Consider the following 26,307-nt stretch of genomic DNA (forward strand, 5'->3'; position numbering starts at 1 on the left):
GGCTTTCTACCAAATTTTGAAGCAATGCCATGAACAATTAATAGGAACATTAAGCAAAATTCTGCAAAAACTCCAGACATGACCACCCCACCTCACCCCCAACTTTCCAACTCAAACCAAAAGTACTGGATGGAGCAGCACCATCATTCCAGAGAGCATAATTCCACTGTTTTACAGCTCTATGCTGGAGGGTTATAAACCTATAGTCCATACCTGGCAACCTGGTGGTTGTCTTCTTCAGAGTCCTATTTAATTGGAGACACTTTTATACAGGGACCAACCTATAAGACAAGCTGTGTGAGTGCTTTTGCACGTCTGTGTCAGCAATGGTAGCAACTTAGAAGGATTAGTTGAATGCAATTATTAGAAAGGGGGTACACAAACATTAGGGCATTTAGCTTATATGTGAAGAACTTAAGTGGCATTGCTCAAAAAATATATTTTACTTTCATCCTTCATTTTTTTTAAGAATGCAGTTGTGTTTGTGTTTAAAAGGGACTCCAGAGCTTTGTGACTCCTTTGATCCAGAAGATCTGCAGTTTGAAGACATTTAAGGAGACGTCCAGGACTGCCTTTTTCTGGTTATAATCCTCTGTAGTATGTGCTTCATTCCAAGGGTAGTCCATTGTCTCCTATGGGGCACAGTGTAAAATATTACATACATCATACTGTATATCAATATACATTCACAAACAGTTTGTTTGGATCTTTTGATTAAGTCTCTCTGGCACACATACACTATGTTTACAAATGTATTGGAACTAATTCCTCTCACATCACATCTGCTTTTGTTAAAATCAGCATCTCTACAGGAAAGGCTTTCTGTGGAGCATTGCTGTGAAGATTTGATCGCATTCAGTACCAAGGGTGTTAGTCAAGTCAGGATGTTGGATGATCACCACCCACCCTCATCATCTCCAACTCCCCAACTCATCCCAAAAAGTACTGGATAATGCACCATCCTTCTAAAGAACAGTGCTGGAGTGCTTCATACTAGCGTTGGACATAATGCCGATAGTTTTATGTTTATTTGTTACAGAGAATCCAATTCTGTTGGCAAAACCTTTCTGCAAGAACTGAAGTGAAACTGAATATATCTGAATGCATTCATTGTAAGGGCTGGTTCACAAACATTTGGACATATAATACATTTCATTCATGTTTGTTATTTGTAAATATTTGTTTCAAAACTAAAGATAAACCAGCATTTTGTGGGGCATTGTATCTGGTAATGTTTTCCTTATTTCTTGTAAAAAAAAAAAGGTTTTGGAATAGCTTGAAGGTATTCATGTGGATTCATGTGGCTAGAACATATGGCCTAAATATACATCTACTGTAATAAAGATCTTATTATATAAACAAACCTGGCATTTTATCCCCAAGCAATGGCTATATTTATAGAAGAGCTCCTGCTTATAACAGTACATTGTATAAAGTAACAGTAGAGCATGTTTACTACTGTATATGATCATATCCAAGCCATTCATATGAAGTCATGTGAACAAACTAGCTACCCCAGAAAATCTGTTAAGCCACTGCACTGTCTGAAAAACATGTGCCAACTTATGGCATGAGAACAGCTGATTTCTAATAGCTTTTATGCATTTTGACACATTTTCTGTAGTTAATTTGTAAAATGTCTGAGGTTTAAATGAGACAGGCTCCTCCAAAATCCTTGTTAACCATGTTAATCATCCAATCATATTGAGTTAATGTGCTGCACCCCATTCTTGTTTCTTTATTGTCCTTAAAAGAACACTGCATTTCTGTGATGATTACACTTAGCAAACATTTTTTATAGATCCCCCTCTTAGGAATGGATAGGTATTTGGCACCATTCTTATGTAACAATGAGCTAACAGCTAACAAAGGAAGTTATAAGAACATTTTGCAAAGTTTTGAAAAGATTCCAAGAAGGTTATCCTGTAACGTTACAGAAATAATGTTCCTAGAACATTCTGAAAACATGTGACATAATAATGTTATTAGAATGTTTGTCACAATATGTTCCCAGCTAGACGAACACTAACATTATGGAAACGTTAAAAGTGACAGTACCAAAACTAAAAATTAACTATGACAGAAGTGACGTTGCAGAGACATTACCAGAGCGTTCAAAAACTTCTACAATCTAAACTTGACAGATCGAATGTTCTAAGAACGTTAACTGTAATGTTAAACATTTTACTATTCAAAAATATTAGCTGGGCGACCACATGGGAACTCATACTGGCATACTGGCCTAGCAAGTGCCTAGCAACCACCTACTAACACAAAATGATACCACGACAACCACCTGAAATACCATTGCTATCACCTTGCAACACCTTGCAATGTGGCACCAATCTAGTAAGCATTTAGCAACTTCATAGGAACCACCTGAGATATCAGAGCAACCACTAAGAAACACCATGGTAAATATCTGACATAGTGAAGCACTCATATAGCAACACAACATAACCCATCTGGAATGCCTCAGCAACTACGTAGCCACGGCAACTGCAAAATGTGGGAAGTGCTAAATGCTAGCTGATGCTCTCTTTTACCCTCTCCACTTTCTGAACTAAACTGGGGCTAAACACATATAAAGGTACAAGCTTATTTTCTTACTATTAAGACTTAAGAAAGTCAAACACAATAAAGCAAGTGACTAAAAGCTAACCAGCTGCAATCTCATAAGTAAATAAGCATTTGTGCTAAGCTAAAAGGAAATGCTAGTTGATGTTCTCTTTTACCATCTCTACTTCCCGAACTAAACTGGGGCTAAATACACATCAGAGGCACAGGCTTCTTGTAAACCATTGAAGCAAATGACGGAGTAAGGCTAAAAGCTAGCCTGTAATCTTTTCAATTCAATTTAATTTAATGTCATAAATCAAATTTACTGAGATATGTGTCCAAGCCTCTTATGAGTAAGCACCACAGTGATAGTGCCAACAGTGAAATGGTGGAACCAAAACTCATTAGGAGGAACCCCTCCCCCTCTGGTTAACCCGGAGACCACAAACAAATAGCAGAACAAGGTGTGCAGTTCTGCAATGCAAGATCTCTTCTGCAAAGCTCTCTCAGGATATAAGAGAGTATGTTAGTCCTGTATAGTCTGGGAAATAATAAGAGTTTTGAATGTAAACATGATATAACAATGGTCTTGATGGACTATTATTTACATACACACTGTGACCTTTAAACACAGCAAAATAAGCCTCCCTCTTCCCTTAGAGCTGATATGTGTAGAAGCTCTGTATCTCCAAGGGCTTGTGTGAGTGCATACCTTAGCTCACATGTGTCAAACACAAGGCCCGCGGGCCAGATGTGGCCCGCCACGTCCTTTTATGTGGCCCGCGAGACCTTGTAAGATCTTAGTGTCTATAATAAATAGGTCAGGAGCGTTCTTTGACCAAAAACTACATTTCCCACAATGCTTGTCGATTGTATTACCCGCAAAGTCACGGCTTACTGCCACTACACGGCAGTGTAGTCATTGATGTGGAAACCCTGCCGGAGGGAAGGCGTAACTTCGCGGATGGAATTGAGACATACAAATGTTTATCCCATAATGTCCAGAAAAAGAAAAGTTGATGCAGACGGACGGCTGTGTTTCAAGGCGAAAGACCGGTATGCCTTTTGTGTTACGAAGAGTGTTACTGACCAAAATAAACGCTTTTTAGGAGAGATATAAGTTATGTGTAAATATTTATAAGACAATACCTGACAAAATCTGTTTTAATGACATTAATAAACATCACTGTGACAGCGCTAGTCGCAGTTTCACCTCAGCAAAGGACGAGGACGTGAATCACTTATCTAACCAGCCTTTACTGATTTCTGCCCCCAATAACCCTTTCAATAACCTCCAATAAACTCCGTAGTTATAAAAAAATATGAGGTTAGCAGCGCGCTAACTGACCTGTTTTTAATGTAATTCGAGCAGTGATTCCGTGACGCTGCTCTAAACTGCTGCTGTTAGCTGCTTGGGCTGAAAGATGAACTGTAGAGAGCTGTATTATCCGGTTAGTGGGGTTAAAAATCTTTATTTCATACACAGAAGAACTTAAACATTTTAAAAACGCTCCAGACTGGCTCAGCTGAGCTCTGTAGCCCGTGGCTGGCCTGTAGCTCTGACTTAGTAAAGACTGCGGGCTTGTGCTGCTGCTGCAGCTCCGACTAGTGGTTGGATGAGGAACTGCTAATGTTCTTCACAGCTCACAATTTTTGATTTTATATTTATTAAGCCTTATTTCACTATCAAACGTTTTGATCAAAGTTAATATAACTTGATGTCATTTCTATTCACTTGAATTGTTTGGTTCTTGATTGATGGAGTTTTTGGATTTCATAACATGACAAATTAAAAGGATTTATGTTAATAGAGCAACAAGCAAAAATTTTTTTCCATGCAACTGTAATATTTGATTGAATAAATAATATATTGAGAGTTATTTAACATTAAGGAGTAATTACATTCATTTAATATTACATTTGGTTACATTTTATTACATTTATAAGTTACATCTGGCCCTCAGAGGACAGCCAATATGCCAATGTGGCCCTCGGCCAAAATTAGTTTGACACCCCTGCCTTAGCTGATCTTCTACTACCTCTCTCAGCTGTGTGATCTCTCCATCTCTGATCCCACAGGAAATGCTTTGGCTCAGGTGCCTAAGACGAGCCTCCACCAAACAATATCCTGTCCTGGATGGGCTGGTCCATTCTTCTCAGGTCCATGTGACTGTACATGAAAGAAACTCTCCAGGCCAGTGGTTATCAGGCTGGGTGTTCAGACTGCAAAATGCTCTTACTAATAGAGAAAATAGAGGGGGGGAAATTACAAATCACAATTCAACAATGTGATACAGTGCATTTTCATGCATACATAACATTCCATACATAAAGTGGCCTAATAATAAATCAATGCAGTGGTTAGACTAGGTTCTAGTTCTGTTTGTCTAAAAGGGAGAGGTTGAACGCTTGTCTCTGTGTGTTATCTCTTTAGCAAACGCTTTAGAGGTTAATCTGAAGCAAGTGGGCGAGTCCATTTGTCAAGCACAAACAATGACCAGGCTATACTTTAACACGCACCAAGGCCTATCTTGTTGCTCGCTTGCTACACACACACACACACAGAGGTACTTAAGAGTGCAACGTGACAGAGATGAGGAGGGAGATTGGAGGACAAGACAGTAGTGCAATTTTACACCAAAGTCACATGAAGAAGAATACCCCGAGGCCACCTTCTCAAATTCAGAAACTTTAAACTTTAAACCACAAATTTAAACCACAAGGCTGTTTTTTTTTTGTTCCTGTATTCTGTACACTTTCTGTCACTAAACGTGCACTAGAATAGAAAACTCTGTTGAGTTGAGTACATGAAACACTGTTTGAGGTCCAAAAAAAATCAGTCAAAAAAGTCAAAGCTGGCAAAACAGTAAAGGGAACAGCAACCTCTGGAGAATGTGGTGTTGTTGATACTGAAGAGCAGCTCGTCAAAAGCCAAAGAGACTAAAAAGGCATCTATGCTAGGCTAAAGGCTAATGCTAATCGATGCTAGCTAAAGCTAAATACACATGAAAAGGGAATGCACTAGACTTAAGAAAGCCAAAGTTAGGGAACGTAAGAACCAAGGAAAGGCTAAAAGCTAACCATATACAATCTTTCTATTCAGCTTGCTTGCAGCACATTGCTCTGAACCACAGCAAAATGATAAATTAATCTGGTGAATAATAAAGCCTGTGGGATAATAACAGTGTTTTGGTACAGTTTTTAAAAATATGCTTTTTTTTGTTGCTGGAAAATCAGAAGTAAATTAACAGGGTGGTAGATTTTGTGACATTCCTTTTGATCATTTTGTTTTAAATCAGGTCTGAATTCTCTTAATAAAGCAAGAGAGATGAAGCTTAAAGCAGAAACCTTCAGTTGACTTTTTACTGCTTGTCAAACTGAATCCTATCAAGTACATTCATTCATACAGAGTGATAACACAAATGTGATTAACAGTACTGTAGAAAAAATGGTCGATTCCTCTGTCATTTCAGGAAAGGATAAAAAACTGGCAAGATTAGCAAAGTTATTAACAGACTGGTACACATAGATAGGGCATCACATAGAGAAGTAGAAATAGGAAGTTTTGTTTTTGTTGAATCCAGGTCATGAGAATATTAAGAATATTAAGACTTGAGAAAATAAAAAAAGAGTCAGCAGTGAAGAGACTACTCTATATCCAGGATGAAGCAAGAAAAACTCAAAAACTGTGCCCTTTAAAAAAAAGAAAACAAAATACCCCCAAAGAAGAGTCAGCAGCAGCTAAACAGCATGTAAACAGCATGAAACAAACACATATAATACATTTGGTTACATTACAAAAGCAATGTTGAACATCTAACCACAGCCTGGTGCCCAGATGACGTCTGAGAGAAGGAATGTAAAGCTATTGTTTAAATAACTTACTTAATTTTGCAAAATATATAATTCACAATAGTCATAAAACTTTGCCAAGTTGTGTCATTCGCAAATTTGGTACAATCACAGCACTCAAATCGTAAAGTTTACAAATTTAGCTTGAGCCACTGTATATAGTTGTCCACCATCCTTCGTGCAATTTCAAAGTCAGTGGGCCACACAGTGAGCATAATGGCGCCGTGGAACCCTGCTGGGTAATGTTCGTGCGTCACGTCCACCCCGGCCTGACGCAAGCGCGTGACGTACATCACGCCGTCGTCCCGCAGCACGTCGTATTCACACGTCAGCACGTAGGCCTTGGGCAGCGGACGCAGCACTTCATCGGGTACCAACAGGGGTGAGGCCCGCGGGTCTACGAGGGAGCGAGCTGGCTCGTTGGAGTGCTGGTCTGTTTCAGTCTGCGCTACAGGAGGCGCGCTGTAATTGTACGCCCGGCGATACGACTCGGGCAGGAAAGCGCTCCAGTTAACAAACTTGAGCATTGCGGCAGATTCGGGGCCGTTGTGGTCGTTGGCCATCATGGCCCTGAAGAGAGACTTATCACTGGAGAAGTACTCGCTCCAGAAGCGCACCATGAGCGTGCGCGGCAGGATGGGCATGTTCTGGTTCTGCTGGTAGGATGGCGTGTAGAGGTCCACGGCCTGCAGGACTGGGTAGAGCAAGGCCTGCACCTTCAGCTTTATAGAGTTCTCTGGTTCCAACTGCAACTGAGAACAGACACAACAGTAACATCACGACGGATTCTTTGGAGACCCATATTTTACATTCATAACTTCCAAAGTCTTTTGTACAGTTCTTATAGATCCTATGAAAACAAGAATATATTACTTCTTTAAGCATATCATGTCAATTATTGTAAAGGTTCTTTTGGGGAACCAGCATTTGTGCCTTTTATATATTGTACTTTGTAACTGAAAACATGTTAAGTATTTATAATGTGCACTTACATGCCAAAAGTCATCGGACTGGAACTAGTATCATGCCCCGTGCCATTTGTCATGCTAAAAGCTAAAGAACCCTGCAGGATATACATGTGGATTCTCCCACCAGAGTTGCTAGTCAGCAATGTTTGCACAGACAGTTCTAATCAGAGGCTGCAGGTCACAATCGCTACCACACACTCCACTGTCCACTGTGGGTAGTAATGCCTTCTATGATGTATTCCCTATGGATCAAGGAATGATAAATGCCTGCATGCTGTCCACCTCTGCTGTCAACCTCAGTCACAAGGTACACCCTAAAACGTATACAGGTGTGGACATTCGCAAGCCATCTCCTGAGGTTTTACATCATGGTCAATTTAAAATTGCTAGCCCAATTTAAAATTTCAGGCATGTCAGTGTGTGTATATATGCTACATCAATACTACATTAGAAATCATGTGACCAAATTTTGTTTATTTACTTATTTTATTCTTCTGGATTTGTTGCATACATTTGAATTAAATGAATCCAGTGGTTTGCCTTGTATATCATCACTGTTGTTCAAAATCTTGTATCTTCAAACCGCAAATTTACAGAACAAAGAAAATAACGCCTTAACTTTCAGTTTAAATGCTAATGAAAGACATTTCATGCTGCAAGACAGCATTTCTATTCGTCCTTTCAACATGAAATTGGAAACATTGTGAGGAACAATGACCAGATTTCCATATGTCTAAAGAATGTAAAAGAATTAACAGCAAAATTGGAAATACAAGGCTTTTTGTGTACATACAAAGATACTAATTATTAATTTATACAATTTAATGCATTAATAAAGCAAATAATACATGGATTACTTGAATGCTCCCACTACATCTCACCTGCTGGGTCACTGCAGCCGCCAGGTTTCCTCCTGCACTGTCCCCAGACACGGCCACCCGCTCTCGGTCCACTTTGTACCTTTCCAGGACGTCCGGCTGGAACAAGTACTTGACGACACGGTACACGTCCTCAAACGGGGCAGGAAATCGATGAGCTGGGGCCAGGCGGTACCTACACAGAGCTCAGGTAAGACCTCTCAAAAAAACATTCTGCACAAAAAAGCCTATTAGACAGAACTGAGACTTTTAGCATGCATGAAACCAAGAACCTAATAAAATGGGATAAAAAAACAAGCCAGAGAAAACTGCTATCTAGCAGTGGGTTTAAAAAAAATGCATTGAAATGATCTAATATCCTTCTAATTTCATATGATGTTAGAGACAAGTTTTTCTCTCACTCAAAGTTATTAAAGACTGCTAGAGTAGTTAAACAAGATGACAGTGTCAGTAAAAAAAAAAAAATTAAATATAAATTTATATCTCACTCGCATTTAGCAAACAAGTTAACATTTTCCCAGAGTTTTCCATTCCATCTTAAATGCAGCTAGTCTTTACCAACAGTTTCAAAACATGTCATAGATATAAAAATGATGCACACCAGACGTGTGTAGTACCACAGAGTCAATAAAAAAAAAAAAGTTAAAAAACTCGGAGGTTTTTTCTGCACACGGCAGCCACTCACGTTGGCGCCGGAAGCAAGAAAAACAAAATTAGAGGAGCTAACATTCGGTTTTTTTTCTCACTCAATGTGAGAGTGGTTAAAAGATGTGTCTCATTTTTAGTAATTCACATTTAGCTAGCTAGCTAGCTATTTAACTAATTTTAGTTTTTTTTTTTATTCCACCGTACATGCTGCGGTAATAACATTTAGAGATAAATCAAACGTTAAATAATAAAAAAAAAAACAATAATATTTTAATAATGGTAGATTGAGTGTTCCTTGTACAATTAAAACATTACTTTTTTGGAAATTACTTTATATCTGAACAAAACCCGAATTTTAACTGAAATATTCCTAAATCAATTCAAATTGAATCAGAACTCTAACTGAATTGGAACCTTGTGAATTGGAATTGAATCGATTGTGTAAATCAGTGGTGATACCCAGCCCTGCTATCTGCAGGTAAAAGGGTTTGGTTTACACCGGCAGTAAACATCACATCTTATCTTAAAAGGAGCCTTTGAGCAGTGGACACAAACAAACAGTTAAAAGGGCCACTTGTTATAGATACCAAAGTCTGCATTGTTGTTTTTACCCAAACAATGAAAAAGATTGTTTAGCAAAATTATCCAGAGAAAATCTGGTCATGATTTAAACAGGAATTCCTTCTATTTTTTTCTAAATGTCTGCATAATTAAATCATTAATATGTAAGCAAATCAGATACAAGCAAGATCGTGTGTGAGTGGTTTTTAGTGTACTAGCCAAGTTAGAATTTTTCTCAGTGCTGGTGATAAGAACCAGATGTCCAAAGAGCTTAGCACCTCTAAAAGTTACATCACACAAAGCTACAAACACAAAATGCTAACAAACACAAAGCCAGACACCAGATGCACAGATGTATGGTAGTTTAAGATAACGACAGTGTTTTTGCTGCATAGGGTGAGTTAATGGTGATAGGAACGCTCTTCCATTTAACATTATGTCCCAATCAAACTGCAAAAAACAAAATAACTAAGCATTATATGTGCAATTTTTTTTTTCTTATTTATGAATAATGATCTTAATCAGTCTTACTATTTTAAGTTATTTGAACTTATAATAAGCCCCAAAATCATCCATTCAAGTGTCCAAATTTGAGCTAAAAATGCGTAATTTGTACTTGATTTAAGCTTTACATCACTCAAGTTTTGATAAATATTACTAGGAAGAAAATGCCTACCCCATTGGCTTTTTTCCGCTTAATATAAGCATATACATCTCAAATTATATATAATTTGTGCAGCAGAAGCTGCTTCTGACTTTTATGAAACATCATAAAAACACAATAGAAAAGAGAAAAGGGAGGACAAATGAAGCAAAGTTAGGTTTTACATTTGCAAAGAATATTCTCAATGTAGCGTAAAGAGCATCACAGCACGAGAATCACACTGCAGTTCATACAAATGATTATTGATGATTCTCAGTGCTGCACAAAGCACAGCGCAGATTTTTGCCAGTATTGCATTAAATTAAAGCTCTATGCTTTATCAAAATCGTAGAAAGTTACAGTAGATCACAAGTGACTTGAATTCACACAAAGAAAAGCAGCCAGGCTTTTGGTAAACAAACTAATTCTTAAATACTTTTTTAAAATTTGGAATAAAATTGTTTTCACTCAAGTAATTTAAACTTGAAACCTATATGGAAAAAAATAATTATTATTATTTTTGTGCAATTAATTATTATTTATTTATATCATTGACTATTACTGTCTCTACTATCCACTGAAGGCTTTAGGCTAAAATTTGGATTTTGCTTTGCTGTAAGGATTTGATTGCGTTCGGTGATTAGAGTATTAGTGATGTCAGAACACTGAACGACCACCACTGCACCTCATCATTCCCAAAGTCTTCCCATAGGTCCCAGATGGAGCACCATCATTCCAATGTAATACTGTAATGCTTAATACTGGGGAGCCTTATAACCCTCTACCACACACCTGGCATCAGATGTGCTGCAAATAGTTTATTGGCCAATTCTATTGGCAGTACTTCTCAGACAAGCTGTGTGTGTGCATTTACACATCAGTGTCAGCAATTATGTATAGCTTAAAGCTTGCTTCTATAATGAAATAAATACAATATATATTAAGTAAGTACAATAGCTGTATTTGGATGTGTAGAAATTGTACTGCCTGGCTCCATTCACTGCAAAAATCTCAGCAAAAAATGTTTATTTAAATTTAATTGCTTTCTCTATAATAAAACATTTACAGCAACCCCCTCATAATGATACTCTTTACTCCTCTCAAAAATTGATTTGTGTTTAAAATGTGAAAAATATGTGGAATTCTCCTTCCCCTTTCCTCGGGGAGAGCATGAAATTAAAGTCACAAATCAAGCAAAAAGCCGAGCGTCAAAAACAGAAATGCCTCAGCTGTAGTGTTAAGTAGATCCCTGGCTTACTGGACTGTGCCATGTAGTCTGAGTGAGGCAGAGCAGTGTGTAATACTCATTACACACTGTCTGGACAAGCATAGAGCTGCCAGGTCATTCTGACAGCGTGCTGGTTACGGCTCATCAGTGATATAAAAAAAAATAGTCCACCAGTCATTTAACCCAATCCATTAGGGAACATTTAGCGTATTCTGGTTTGGGTTAATCAAAGTTCATTAACGTTAGACTAGTTATACATCGATGAAAACGCTGCAGTCTACTAATCCTATCTAAACCACACCATAAAACAACACCATCACCCTTACTGGAAGAAAAAATAACAGGAACTTCCTTGTTTTGATAGGGAGAAAAGTGGCATAATACTCACTCTACAGAAACAACAACCGCATTGAGCTCTGTAACCATCTGTCTGGCCATAAGATCATAAGGTCCCATTCCTGCAGTAAAAGAAACAAAGGGCAAACATTAGGAAAAATAAATAAATGGGAAAAACTGGGGAAAAAAAAATCAATACTAACCAGTGGAAAAACTACCAGAAGAGCTTGCCTGGGATTCAGGTGGGATTCACAAAGATGCCACAGAAAATACTGGGACCCCAGATTTTAATTTACAACACTTTGTAAATAGACCAAATAGACCAAATTCACAGTACGAATCCCATATTTGTTTGGGATATTTTTTTATATGTTAAAGCCAGTAATGGCATAGTTACTTTGAAAAAGTAATCTGATTACTGATTACTAATTACCCCATTTAAAAGTAATTTAGTAACTTTATGGATTACTTTATTTAAAAGTAACTACTTTTAACTACTTTTAACTCACTTTACTGGAAGCTTTGCTCCAACTTTGGGACTTATTGTATAAGTGTGAAGCTGCGATCATCTTTGGCAGATACAAACTCAGAACAGTGTCTGTATTTCCAGCTAAAAAAAAAGAAGCATCTCTCTCCTCCCTTAAGTGTTTGTGTTGCTGCGTCGTGTTACATGTGTCGCAGTTTTTCTTTTAAATTAAAAACAGTAATGTTTCTGAGTGGGTAGAAAGCAAACTACTACAACAAATGGCATCCGTGTTCCTGCAAAGCCAAATAAAAATATTTATTCCAAAAACAGGGTGTCTGGTAGGTCCCTTAGGGTAGGGCAAACATCAGAACCGCCTCATCAATGTTAAACCAAAGAAATGAAGAATAAGAACTAAGATAGAGCTGGCAAAATAAAAAGGGAACAGAATCCTCACAATAATATATTTTAAAGCGATTTATTCACTCTAAAAAGCCAAAAAAGCACCACAATGGCCATTTTAAAAGTACTTTTTAGCATGATCTGTTTAATCACACATTCTCACCAAAAGCTTATGAACCACATATCAATATCATCACTGTAAGCTCGGCAAACGTTTGGAAAATAAATGCTTTGCAAAGTCTCAGATTTTGCTGCCCATTTTTCAGCAAATCTTAGCAAATTAATTGTGAGCTGAATTCAATTTTAAAGCTTTACAATGTCTCACACCTTGTTTGTGCTGACACTCCAACCTGAGTTAATCTTAGCAATTGTCTAAATATCTATCTAAAGCTACAAGAAGATATCTAAGTGTTTTCAGCCTGTGCTTTCTTGGGCAATTACTGTAATAAGGAATAAGCAGTTCAGGGGAACTGTGGAGGTCAACATACGGTCTGAAAAGCCAATTCTGGTAAATAAACCAATTTCAAAACATATGGCTGCCACTAAATTGAGGTACACACTGCTTTCACATACCCCATCTAAATGGAATAGTTTTTTTTTTTAAACCTAATGCTTCTTCTTAAACTCAGAGCTAAAATGTATCTATAGAATTCACACAAGTTTCTGCAAAGGTTTGCAAAGGGGCGAAAAGAAACCTGGGCTTCAGCTCCACTCTTATAGCAAGGCGTGAAAAGTAAGGTTAGATTTCCTCCAAGGAGCAAAACCCACACAAGCCCCCCCTCCACTGCTTGTGCCTCTAGTTGTCTGGCACAGTCGTAGCATGGCGTGTCCGTTCCGCCCTGTACACCACTGACAGCAGCTTGACCAGACAGCGTGACATCTTATGTCAGATCACAATATCAGTGTTATGTCAGCCATCTAACGGCTGGTTACCGAGGGTTACCGCAGTCAGGATGTATATCTGACAGTTCTACCAGATGGTACGGTTTTGTTTTCGCAATAGGGTCGTGAGTTCACACTGAGATGACCATGATGACACTATAACAGTAAAAGAAGGGATGATACTCTGGTTGTCATTACTTAGATTAGATGTTATTGGGATAATTTCTGACATTATTATTGGGAGTGGTGTGATGCAAAACTTTTATGTCCCATTTCAATCTTGGATTATCTGGCGATACCAAATATAATGGCGAATATAATCAAGAGACATTGTCCTCCATAACAGTGATATCACGATACTGTAATTCTGTGATACTTGATAGATTGCAACATAATTCTCTACAATACTTTGACACACAATCTCATTGTTGCTGAAGAAGATACAGTACTCCTAAATAAGCAAATACCAGGAACCCAGGAACTATGAACTTATTGGTGGTAGTTTCACGTTAACATACTATTTTCTTTAACACAGATTTACCCTATTCATTTGATTAGCGCCACCACATGGAGTAATGAAGAGCCGCTCGTAACTCCTGACCTTCCCAACCTACTTCTGAGTTTGCCTGCTTGTTGCTGCAATATGGTGTGGTCCTAACTTGCAAATTTATTTTCAATTAATTGATAATAATTGTGAATTGATATAGGTATTCCATGGTCAGTAGGGGGATGAAGTTTCTGACAACACTGATTATATTTAAAGTAACTGAGCTAAAAATAAGACAAGGTCTGTGGACAAAGAAATGTATCTAGTTTTTGATTGTTATACCTAGTTAAACACTAGTCAGTTTGACTTTGATCAGTTTGACATTGCTGCTTTTTTTAGGTTAACATAACACAAAGGATAAACTTTAAAAGTTTATTTTAAATGTAAACAAAGTTAAACTATAATTTAACTAATTTAATTATTATTTTTTCAAATACAAATTTAATATGTAAATGAATAGATTCTACAATTTAGTAAGTAACTGTAAGTCTAGATGAGTGGAGTTTATTTTAAAAATATTGAGGAAACTGGTTGACTTTGAAATATAAGTGATGTTTACTGAACACTTGTGTTAATTAAACTTAAAACTTGTTTTTACAACAATTGCTTTGCACAATAGTTTATAGTTTCAATGATTAAATACTTGAAATTTGTATAGAAAATTTGATAACTTAGTTTGAAGAAACTGTTTTGTTTGTTTTAATACAGTTTAGAAATAAACACATAATATCTAAATTTAAATATAGTTTAACTCTTTAACAAACGTATATTAGCTATATGTCAAATTCTATTTTGATGAATACAATTCTAAGTTGCATTTACAGCCTACAACCTCAAGACCAGACAGTTAAACATTATATATGGCCGGCAAGTTTCCCCAAAGTAACTTGGGGTGAATGACTACATACAGATGGTGAGTGTCTGACTGGAGGACACGCCCAGTATGCAAATCGATGGTGCCAGAAGTCAATGGAAAAGAAATTGCCAATGCTAATAGATTTAACACAGATATTGTAAGAGTATAAAGATAACACAAATTATTACCTAACTCAAAATAGTTCAGTAATGGTTGGAAATGGTTGGTTTTACATAAAGCATATTTATTTATTTGAGGTCAAAATAATTTGGTGCTAGATGCTTTAGTGTTAAGGAACTGAAGTTGTGCAGTTATGAGACATGCCGTTTTTGGGATAAGACTTACTGGAGCTGCCCAGGCACCATCCTCCCCCGTGCAGATAGATGATGGCCCTCCGCGCCTCTCCAGCTCCTTTCTGCTGCCTGGGCTGATACACCACCACCTCCACACCGTCAAACAGCTCTTCTGACACCTGCACCCGCTCATCAGACACAGGCACTACTTGTTCCGCAAACGTGATGAACATCATCACCCCCATGTAGTCCTTCAGCCCCAACAGCTCACTAAAGTCTGCCTGGAGAGAGGCGAGGAGGAAGAACAGAAAGAAGAGAAAATGCAGGAGCTGAGTAGGTGAATGTGGATGATCTGCAGTGGACTCTGGAGTGCTCTGGCAGCAACTTGCTAAAATGCACACTTGCCAAGCTGTTTTACATGTCAACAACCAAACAATAAAGCCAATACAGCCTCTTCAGCGTTCACTTATTCTAAAAACATCAACAGTAGGGCTGTGTACTGGAAAGAACCAGGTGATATGATATGTATCAAGATACAGGGGTTACAATTCAATATATTGTGATATTGTAAATAAAATTTTAGTCTTGAAAACACACCAGTCTTTTGCTAAACAAACAAATGCTGAAGTTACCTCAGCTAATGTTACTATGCTAGTCCTGTACATTTCATACAATACAGCACAATACAGCACAATACAACAATACAGCCTCTTTAGCGTTCACTTAAAAGCATTTTCTGAAAAAACATCAACAGTAGGGCTGTGTTTTGGGAAGAACAAGGTGATATGATATGTATCAAGATACAGGGATATGTATAAATATACAATTGTGATTTTTTTTTTATCAAATTTTAGTCTTGAAAACATACAATTATAAGCATAAAATCAGAACAAAATACTGTACCTGCACAGTGGACACATCATACAGAGCGTACAAAAGATTGAAACTATTGTTTATAATGGAGGCACACAAAGCAGAGCTAGTGATGCACTGTGTCAACTCACACAGGCACTTCATGACTCAGAGCACTGTTCTTATTAGAACTTCGCTGCACACCACAACACACTACGCTGCTTTTTTACAGAACTACAGTGAATTAAATTCGTATCGAGACCACAGAAAACCACAGTATATCACAAATCCAAGGAAATGCTAAAGTTACCTCAGCTAATATTACTATGCTAGTCCTGTACAGCTTATATCTTTAAGCTAGAAGTTATGCAGCTTTGTGAAAAGGTAGTAAACTGAAAAATAATCAGTAAGAAAATTGATAAGAATGTCCTCATATTTGCATTTTAATATCATATCTGCCAATTCAAACTAATTCAGCAGATTAGACTTGTCCCTAATTATGAGAGATGTTTTGGTTAAGCTGGTTTTAAATCACAGCTGCATTCAAAAGCCTAAGCTGCATTTGTATAAGGCTGTATTTTTAGCCTCAGTCTCAGCACCTTAGAAAACTGTTCTAAAATGAAGGACCTTTGGCAATGCTTCTGATGATCCCTTGAAAGCCTTAGTTACCCACACAAAATTCTCTGCACATCCATAATAAAAAGCAGAAAAAGCACAGCAAAAGCATTGTAGCAAATGCTGTCCAGCCTAGCAGACATTTTAATGAGTGGTACTTAATTTTTTTTAATGCCTGTTCCATCATTTTGTGACCAATAGTGTATTTTTAAGGACAAGGACAGGACTACTCAGGGCTTGCCCTACCTTGGTTGTAGCTATGGCTGGGTATCGAAATTTGATACCGTAAAGGCACCGACTGAAATGGCTCTGTACTACTGAGCACAGAAATGTATACAAAAATGTGGTGCCTGTTTTCGATATTTTGCACTAAATGCGCATAAACGCACCAAATGCGGAGATGGTGCATAGCAAGGTTAAAACATCCCCCACGGGGCCCTGGCGCACACAAGCGGTGAGCATGTTTGCAGTGATAATTCAAATAGGTGATCATTTAAATTGTTGACACTGTGCTAGAATCTCAGGCGCTTCCTCTCTCTCACTCGCTCTATCTCTTACTAACTTAAGCTGTCTTTCTCTCACTCGTGCTGTCTCTCCCTCTCTCTCTCTCTTTCCCTCTCACTCCCTCTGTCCCTGGCTAACTCGCGCTGTCTGTATATTATAATACAGTAAACAAGCTCTATTCTGCCTGACCTAAGCCACACTACACTATTATTACTGCCCCCCTCTCAAAAATACAGGGAACTAGCAGCAAAAAAAAAAAAAAGAATTGTGCTTATAATTATTCATTTCTAAGCGATTGACACCACTTATGCAATTTTATTAAATTTTGTCAATGTAATGCTGATTTATTTTAAAAGAACTCTTAGAAAGAAAGAAAACTTAAAACTAAAATGCATAAAGCAAGATGCGTAGGAAAAATATTTGTAGTTTAAGCACGAGCAATGATTTTTTTTTCTTAACAGAGTGCCACGAACATGCTCACTGTTTGTTAAAACAAGTTTCGAAAATATGGATTATCATGGTGACAGTATGAGAGTAAGATTACTCCTGCAGGCTGATAAATAATTATTCTGTGTGAGAATAATTAATGTTGTTTGCATTTTTGGTTACAATTGAGAAAAAGGGATTCAAACAAGTATTATTTGGGTATTGCTACCCAATTCAAAGTATCGTATCAACACTGGTATCGAAAAATTTAAAACGATACCCAGTCTTAGTTGTAGCCTAGGCATTGGAACGAGGTTCAGCTAAATTTTAATACAGGAAAGACAATCAGTAATCCACACTCACTTCCATTAATCTTAAAGTCTTAGAGATTTAAAGGTAACATTCACTAAAATAGCTTTTGCAATTAGATAAATACAGCGCAGTTGTGTTTAATTATTGTTCTTGGTATATTACCGTACATTGAACAAATATATATATATATATATACATTGCATATGTGTGTGTATATGTTGGATATTATCCCTGCAGCTTAAAGCAGTGCTCATCAGCTTCCTAAAGAGTTCAGTTGCAATCTTAATCTGCTTCTCTTGATCCAACTAATCAATCTCTTCAGAAGTCCTTGATCAGCTGGATCAGGAGTGTTAGATCGGGGGTAGGAACAGGACTCTGTAGGTAGGTCGATGGCTGCTTGCAGCTTAGAAACTTCATTTAGATGAGGGTTTGCCAGCTTTTTTTTGCACATTTTATCTTCTCATTGCCTGAACACGACAGACTTAACTTTAGAATGGTTCAATTAATAATTATTGACTAATAATAACACAATTATTATTATTACTAATATGTTGACAAACAAAACTGTGCTGTACTTGTGAACTATACATGACACATGACCAGCGTGTGGTAAATCATGGAGAAACTTCGTCATAGAGTCAGTGTCCCCTGATTGCCCCTCCGTCCCTTCAAACACTAGCTCATGAATAATCTTTTGTCAGTGTAATACTCCTCGCCCTGAATGCTTCAGCTACTCTCAGCTACACCAACAAGGCCTTTTTCTTTTCATAGTGACTTAAACAGTGTCCAAGCATCCGCCAAGGATCTGTCAAAGCGTGAGCAATTGGACTTTAATAAACAGGGTGGTGATATATTGTGTTTTGTAAAGTGGCAGGTTTAATAAGTACAGCAGGTTTGGCTTAAGTTAATAGGCCATCGTCATGGATAATTTCATTTTCTTTTCTTTTTTTCAAATAAAGTTGGATGGAGTTCAGTTCACAGCTCATTTAGTCCATATTTGGTTACTAACCTACCTAAACAACCTGTTTTACATCCACGTCTGTCTTGAGACATACATATAGCCGATATACCTACATGCCTCTATTTCATCAGTCTACAGGTTTAGCTCTGCCCATTCACAGTGTACTTATGCTGAAGGAGAGCAGACATTATTTGCAGAGAATAAAGATCATTTGCATATGTCATTCCTAAAGCATTTTTGAGAGTTTTGCGAGAACTTGATATGTTTTGCTCCTGGACTTCCCTACATATTCCCCTACAGATGGGGAGTGTAATTATTGTACTTTTACACCATTTACAGGATTGCCTTCTCATTGACAGCCATAAAAAACACATGCATTTGTTGACAAGCTAAGAGATACATAAGTAGCAGCATGTAACCTGAAAGAAGCATTTGAGTAGGTAGCAGGTAGCAGAGTAATAATATAAATTAATTCAACATTCTATAGTGCAGAAGCAATAAATCAATAGAGCATCAACATGAATTTGAAGATGATATTTTATCTTACAATTGTGAAAAGCGATATAAAGTTATGACTATGTAATGATGAGTATATTGAGAATAACTATATTTTATTAGAAAAAAATATTTAAAAAAAACAAATGTAGGCATATGTACCCTATAAATAACTTTCTGACAGTGTGAGGAAACTTTAAATAAATATACTTTAAATCTATGGCGATTAAAGGGTCTTTTACAGTGGAAGGACATCAATGTCCTAGCTTTCACTACACATTACTGTACAGATATGGTACAGTATCTTTCATTCAATGTTTTTAGAGCATTTCTATTGGCCCATTTACCATTTGGACAAAATATTAAGAACATCTGCCAGATTTGCTTTATGTCAAAAAGTAAAAAAGACAAGGTAAACATGCAAGTAATTTTTTTTGCACAACTACTCATAACTCTTAAATGTTAGATGGAACTCATGGCTTCAGTAGCACCACAAATAAATATTGATTTCCATAATATGGCCTATTATTAGAACAGGTGAGCCCGGTGCTCGGATTATGATCTGACATAATCTGTTGTAACTGTCACTGTGCCTCATAGTACTTATAGGCCTACACACAACCCTTTAACACTCTACAGTATTATCATAGTAATGTCAAAGCACAATACAGTTCAGTTCAGACTTCGAAAGTGGTTAACTCTTCACTACTGGGACACACTGCATCTCTTAGAACTGAATTAATACTGCAGTATCTTGTGTAAATTAGTGGTTTAGTGAATTACATCAAAGCCAGCAGATTTGTAACTACATTATGTAATAGGTAGAAAATTCAGTCATCTTGAAGTGAAGAGGTCGCAGCTATTAATTAGTAATTAGATATAAAATTACATAAACGGATTGAGGTAGCTATCTAGAATACTGTCACCACTACACAACTACAAATCATACAAAACATAAAACATGCAGCCTACAAATACACAGCACAGCACAATTCCTATTTTAAAGATACCACTCTCTTCAAATAATCAAATAATAAACACAGCACTCTCACGTCTCGCTGTTCTGTGGATCAGCTGGTGCTGCTCTTAACCCATATATTATTTTTTTTTTACCAGGTGGCTCAAACTTCTGAAGAAGCAGTCCGTGAACATGAGCTTCCATCTCTCCTCAATGTTGTCCGGAATGGGCATATAAACGTAGTAAGCCGTGAACGCGCCCAGCAGCAGGAACAGGAGCACTCCCTTAGACCGCATTTTTATAAATAACCGGAGATTCCTCCTCGCTCGAGCGCGCGAACGGCTCCGTCTGTCAGCGCTCCTGCTTAACGGCGCGCTCACTTCGGAATAAATCCGGGGGGAGGAAGGGAGGGAGGGCGGGGGGCAGGAGGGAAGGTGGGGGGCGAGTAATTTTGGAACGGACGGAGCCGGCACGTGCGCGCGTCTCCGAGCGAACATGATCAGGCGCGTGGCGCCGTTCTCGCCGGAATTCCGAGGAGGCGATGGTGTGACTCGTGAACCGGACCCCTGAACCGACTCTTATAAAGCGAGCGGTGAAATCAAATTAAAGTCCGAACTTTTTATTATTATTATTGTAGCATCAAGCAAAAAGCAAGCAAATACAGATATAAATAAGAATGACAAAATAAATAAAAAAAAACTGCAACAACCAAAAATAATAATAATATTAATTTGTTAATGTAAAAAAAGTGTCTAAATACACATTAATGTTTGATTATAAATAACATTAGGCGAAATGCTCCCTCTTAAAGATTTAAGATACTATATATATATATGAACACATTTAGCAGAAGAATCGATTCTGTACAATGATTCAAAGTTCTCATCAATCGAGGAGTCCAGGGGTCTCAGGTGGCGCACGTTCTCGCGCTGTTGAGGAGCTTTCAGGAGGCTTAACCGTTTAGTATTACCTAGGTTTGTAAGAAGGTGAACCGCGACAATTCCTTCAGAAACACCGCCGTTTGTAGCCTGGGAATGCAGATATGGTAGGATTTTTCCTCAGAAAAAGAGTCAAATCGGGAATTAAATGAAGACTTTTGCTTTTTTTAACACAGGAAAGTGAGCTTGCAGCGCTCGAGCTCTGTGCTCAAGGAAAAGCGTTTGGCCCATGAGGCCCGGTCCTCTAAATATAACCCCTCACTGAGACCATATCATATGTTACCAACCAGAGCTCATTATCAACTTTTTCATTAACTCTGAGGGTGAGGGTGAACGTTTTGTTACACGTTTGTTAATCTTTTTCTGTCTTTTTTCTATCTTTTTTTCCTTCTGTGTTTTAAAAAATAAACAATTAAATAAATGTTAATTAATTAACGTAAAGAATAAATACAAATATATTTGTTTGATGGCAGCTTGTTTTGAGATCTATATGTTTTAATTTGTTCAGACAAAAAATCGATCTGACCAATTCTGGAGGTATTTTATATGTTAAGAAGAAACATGTTTACACCAATGGATTCTTCTTAACGCTTTTTAATACAGTTTGTTTTTTAAATAATTGTTCTTAAGGTAAAATGTACTATCAAATTGAATGAATCATACTTTTCTGGCAATGTCTTGTCCTAATGTTCAGTTTTTAAAGGGTTAACATGTAATAGCTGGTTGTAAAATGTACTTGTGGTTGCCATCAGCAGTCTAACAGTCCCACAGGCATGGGCTGATGGCATTGTCTTCCCATATAACTCCTGTGATGCAGTCTAGCACAGGCCTTTGTTGGCTAATGTATCAGAGCTAGTGCTTTCCTCAGAGTTCGTTGGCTGCCTAGTGATGATGTGTCATGTGTCTGTGGAGCCATGTGTTTCTTTTGACCCTTGTTTGGGGGGGCATCACTAGTGATATGGAGAATTCATATGAAAAGGAATTTTTAGAAAGTTCTTAGAAAGTTAGAAATATAAGAAAAAATATCTTAAATGACAGTCTACTCCATATACTAATGCATCTAAAAAAATAAGAATATCACTGAAAAATAACTTTAATGTGAAAATGTGACACTCATATATTATATAGATGTATTGCACACAGAGTGATCTGTTTTAAGTGTTTGTTTCTTTTTATTGTTGATGATTATGGCTTACATCCAGTGAAAACCCAAAAAACAGTGTCTCATAAAATTTAAATATTATATAAGACCAATTGGTACTTCTTGCAGTGTGGGCAGTGTGATAAGTCCTGCTGGAAAATGAGATCTGCATCTCCAAAAACGTTGTCAAAAAGTTGAGGATTTTTGGTGTTTGCAATATAATTGAATGTGCAGACGTATTTTAATTTAACTGATTTTATTGTGCTTTCTGTAAACACTGAAGAAATTGTTCATTTAGTCTTAGGATTCCAGACAGAATGTGACAGAATCTGCAGCACTGAAGAGTTTGAAGAAGTTTCAGTGCACATAGAGTGACAGTTCTGCAGCAGCAAGGCAGTACTTACCCAACAGAGCAAGTGACAGATCAGTCAACTGGCCTGAATCTCTCTCAGATTCTCTACAGTACTTTGTGGGTCAGGCAAACCTTACTGGTAAGCATTAACTGCATGTTTATAAAAAAATGCATTTAGCTACTTGAAGCTTCATCCATTGCTGACACAATGTGCAAATACACACACAGCTTGTCCAGTAGAATAGGTTTCTCTGAAGCAGATAAATCCTCCAAAACATTTGGGATGAGCTAGGGGGCTGGAAAAGGGTAGGGTGATTATCACTCACTAGCACTTCTCTCACTGAATACAACTCAGTCTTGAAACAAGCTCTGGAGTGGTTGGTCATTCCAAGCCAACTAACAAGTGTAGGTTTGAGTAGAACAAATTCCATTTCTTCAGTTGCTCCATTTTAAACTGCACAGAAATCTGCACTAGTCCAGAACATAGGGCCATCTTCTTGTATTTACTTGTTTCCACCCACCTCATACAGGTCTGACCAATTAGCGGATGTTTAGGGTCAGTTCTTTGTTTGTTCTGTCTCATATTGGTACATTTGGATTTTTCAATTTGTGGGAACAAATCAAACCAAAGGGAAAACACTTACAATTTTACAAACCCGTTAACTGATTTGGACCAGAGCAAACAAACCACAGTTGTGAAAATGCCCTTAAACATAGCATTCTCAAAATTGCATCAAAAGACTTTGTAGAGAATTTGGAAAACTCTTATTAAATTGAAAACTTTGTCTAAAAATCAGTTTAAAGAAATGTGGCTTGTTATTTAGTGCAAAGAAAGAGGAACATACCTGAAGCTTCTCCTCCCGCCAACCTATTCTAAATTTTATCTTCACCTTGTTCCCTTTAGCTCTGCTTAGCTACACCTATCAGTGGGCATCTGTAGTTCGCCTCCTGCACTTGGAGTCATCTCCCATTTTATCATATGCTTAAGGCACGGTTCAAATTAAAAAAGCTATTTTTTATGTAATAGTACCACATATTACCAATAAACATTGCTGGGTAGATTTCACAGATTAATCTGCTCCTTATGCTCAAATGAAATGTATTATAAGTTTGTGCATGCAAATACATTTTGTGCAGAGCAAGACATTTGCTGGCCTCACCAAGGGTGATGTGCCATGTGTCCATGCACGTGAGTCTGTTTTCCCTTCTCCTCTAAGCTCTCTGTTCCGTAACTTTTCACCAGAGTTGCAGCCTTTAATTGGACAGAGCGGGGGATGCCTGGCTGTCGACTTCCATCCGTGATCAGGATCGCTCATGCAGTGGGAGGCAGGCGAATTCGGAGGTAAAAGCCCTTAAGTAAGGGGAAGATCAATGCGGTGCGCTTGAATGTCTAATCACTTCACTGACTGTTTGGGAATTCCCTCACAGTTGGCATTTTTTGCCCACGCATCAACCGCCTCAGTATGGGAGGAAACCTCCGGAATGGTTTCCCCACGTGCCCTTCTGAAAGTTTCCCCGTCAAGCCACCTGACATCTCTATGCAACTTAGGCATGTTTTATTTAGATGTCTCTCCACAGGAACACGAGTCAGAACAACTTGCTTACATTTGCGCATATATAGGTGAGGGAGGAATGAAAAATGGTTTTTGATGAAAAGATGAAAACGGGTGATTTCTGACTCCCACAGGCTCGGGCTCATGCTGTGTCTGGGACTCAAACATGCAGACAGAATCCTTTTAATTAGTTGAGTGTAGAGGAGCGAAAACCTTGGCACATCAGCAGATTTCTGCAGCTTTGAGAAAAGTTGAGAGAGCCAAGACTTTGCCAGACGTGCTCAAGGGTTGGTCAGGAATGCAAGTTGTCAGGCCATACTGAGGTTAAGCTTGTGAGGCGTTAGCCCATCACAGTCACTTAATATCGGTTAAATGGACAATACACTGTGACTGTTAAAGGGGAACAGCGTTTGCTTTAGATCAGTTCCTCCATGTCTTTGAATATGTTACTAAACCTTGGTCTTGTGGAATTGTGGGGCAAGCTGTGTGTAAAGCTGCAGTACAGTACTTAATTATTCCATGCCAATTCAGTTTATCAGGTTTTTCAGTTACTAAACAAATGTTTAAAATTGGAAAGACGTATCGATAGGTTAACATCTTATCCATGGTTTCTGGAGGAACTGGAGGCCTAGTAAGTTATTTAGACACACCTCAACATTACATTTAGCCGATAAGTTGAAGCAAGTTGTAAATTGTAAATCGTGCTGAACACAGGCCCTTCAGGACAGTGCTTTACTATACTTTAGACAGGGGATACGTTCAAATGTTGCTTCCAATCATTTAATGTGTTCTTTAAAGGTAATCACATTTCTGTAACCATGGCCTAGAGCTTTATAAATCAGCAGTAACTGATGAAACCACATATATTCTCTGAAGTACACATTGTAAGACAAATATTTCAGTATTTCGTCAGAAAATAAACTGTCAGCTGTGGCCCAGCACAGTATACCAAGCTAAACTATAGCAGGATAAATCATAGGAGAGTATTAAATAGTGGCATGCGCATACCATTAGCTCAAGAAGCTTATACTTACAAGACCTTCAGAACCAGCATTGAAATTTGAGCTATATTGTCCTTAATTAACGTAATTAACCACATAGGCCCACTGTCCAAGGTCTTACTGCTACCCTGCACTGTTGTCTTCCATTTTCACACCACCGCTCTTGTGCCAAGTGCTAGCTCTAAATGTTCCAGCTTGTTCCCCTGACAGTTCCAGAATAGTGCCCACTGCATCCAGCTGAAACCGAATCTTATGCGTTTCAAAATAGTTTCTATAAAGTATTAAATAATATTCTACATTCAATGTTTTTTACTGGTCAGTTTTATAATATGTACATTTTATTAAATATGTAGGTTTGTACCGGTTTGGGGGCTGAAATGAATGCCTCTTATATTTTAGAGGCTAGCTAGCTCTCATAATAGGCTACATATGCAGCAAGTCTCCAAATAAATATTGTCCCGTTGGCCTGGGGACATTATTTACAGTCCAAAGGCCAATAATACATCTGTTCTAGGATGTTTTCAAGACAGTAGCTATATGTGTTATCTTCATATTTTATATCTGTGCAATCTTCAGTCATAAAATCATAAATGCACTAACCAATCATGGCAGCTGTAAAAATTTAAGTGTTTATTGCAGGAACTGATTTTAATTAGCTTTTTATCCAGTGGAGGGTAAAAGCTGTTTCTTGGCTTGTTTGTTTCCATTTATTTTAAACATTGTTGTCTCATTTATGATATTCTTATATAAATATGTGGTCTCCAGCTTAAGGCTCTGAAGGCAAGGCTTGAGTCCTTTAACAGTCAGGATCACGTAAAATGGAACATAAATCTTTTTTCACATTGTGTCACCTTACAACCACAAACATAAATGTATTTTTTAATTGAGATTATAAGTGATGACACAACACAAAGTAGCACATAATTGTGAAGTGAAACGAAAATGATACATGGTTTTCATATCAAATAAAAATCTGAAAAGTGTGGCATGCAAAAGAATTCAGCCCCCTTTGCCTACCAGCGAAACAATCAAGCAAAGAGAGCACTGGTCAGAGAAGCAGCCAAAAAGCCCATGGTCACTCTG

At 37.8% G+C, this 26,307-nt stretch overlaps 1 protein-coding gene across 1 annotated transcript; it reads right to left on the bottom strand.

Annotated features, from left to right (window-relative positions):
• Positions 1-5,908: 5,908 nt before the first annotated feature.
• On the bottom strand, positions 5,909-20,627 carry aadac (arylacetamide deacetylase). Its single transcript, XM_007230633.4, has 5 exons — positions 20,395-20,627; positions 15,169-15,397; positions 11,726-11,795; positions 8,261-8,432; positions 5,909-7,163 (listed from the first exon to the last, which is right to left on the bottom strand). Exons 1-5 carry the CDS (start codon positions 20,533-20,535, stop codon positions 6,543-6,545), a joined length of 1,233 nt encoding a protein of 410 aa, XP_007230695.2. The 5' UTR covers positions 20,536-20,627; the 3' UTR covers positions 5,909-6,542.
• Between the last annotated feature and the right edge of the window lie 5,680 nt (positions 20,628-26,307).

Source organism: Astyanax mexicanus, chromosome 4 (assembly GCF_023375975.1).
Source record: "Astyanax mexicanus isolate ESR-SI-001 chromosome 4, AstMex3_surface, whole genome shotgun sequence".
Taxonomy (NCBI): Eukaryota; Metazoa; Chordata; class Actinopteri; order Characiformes; family Acestrorhamphidae; genus Astyanax; species Astyanax mexicanus.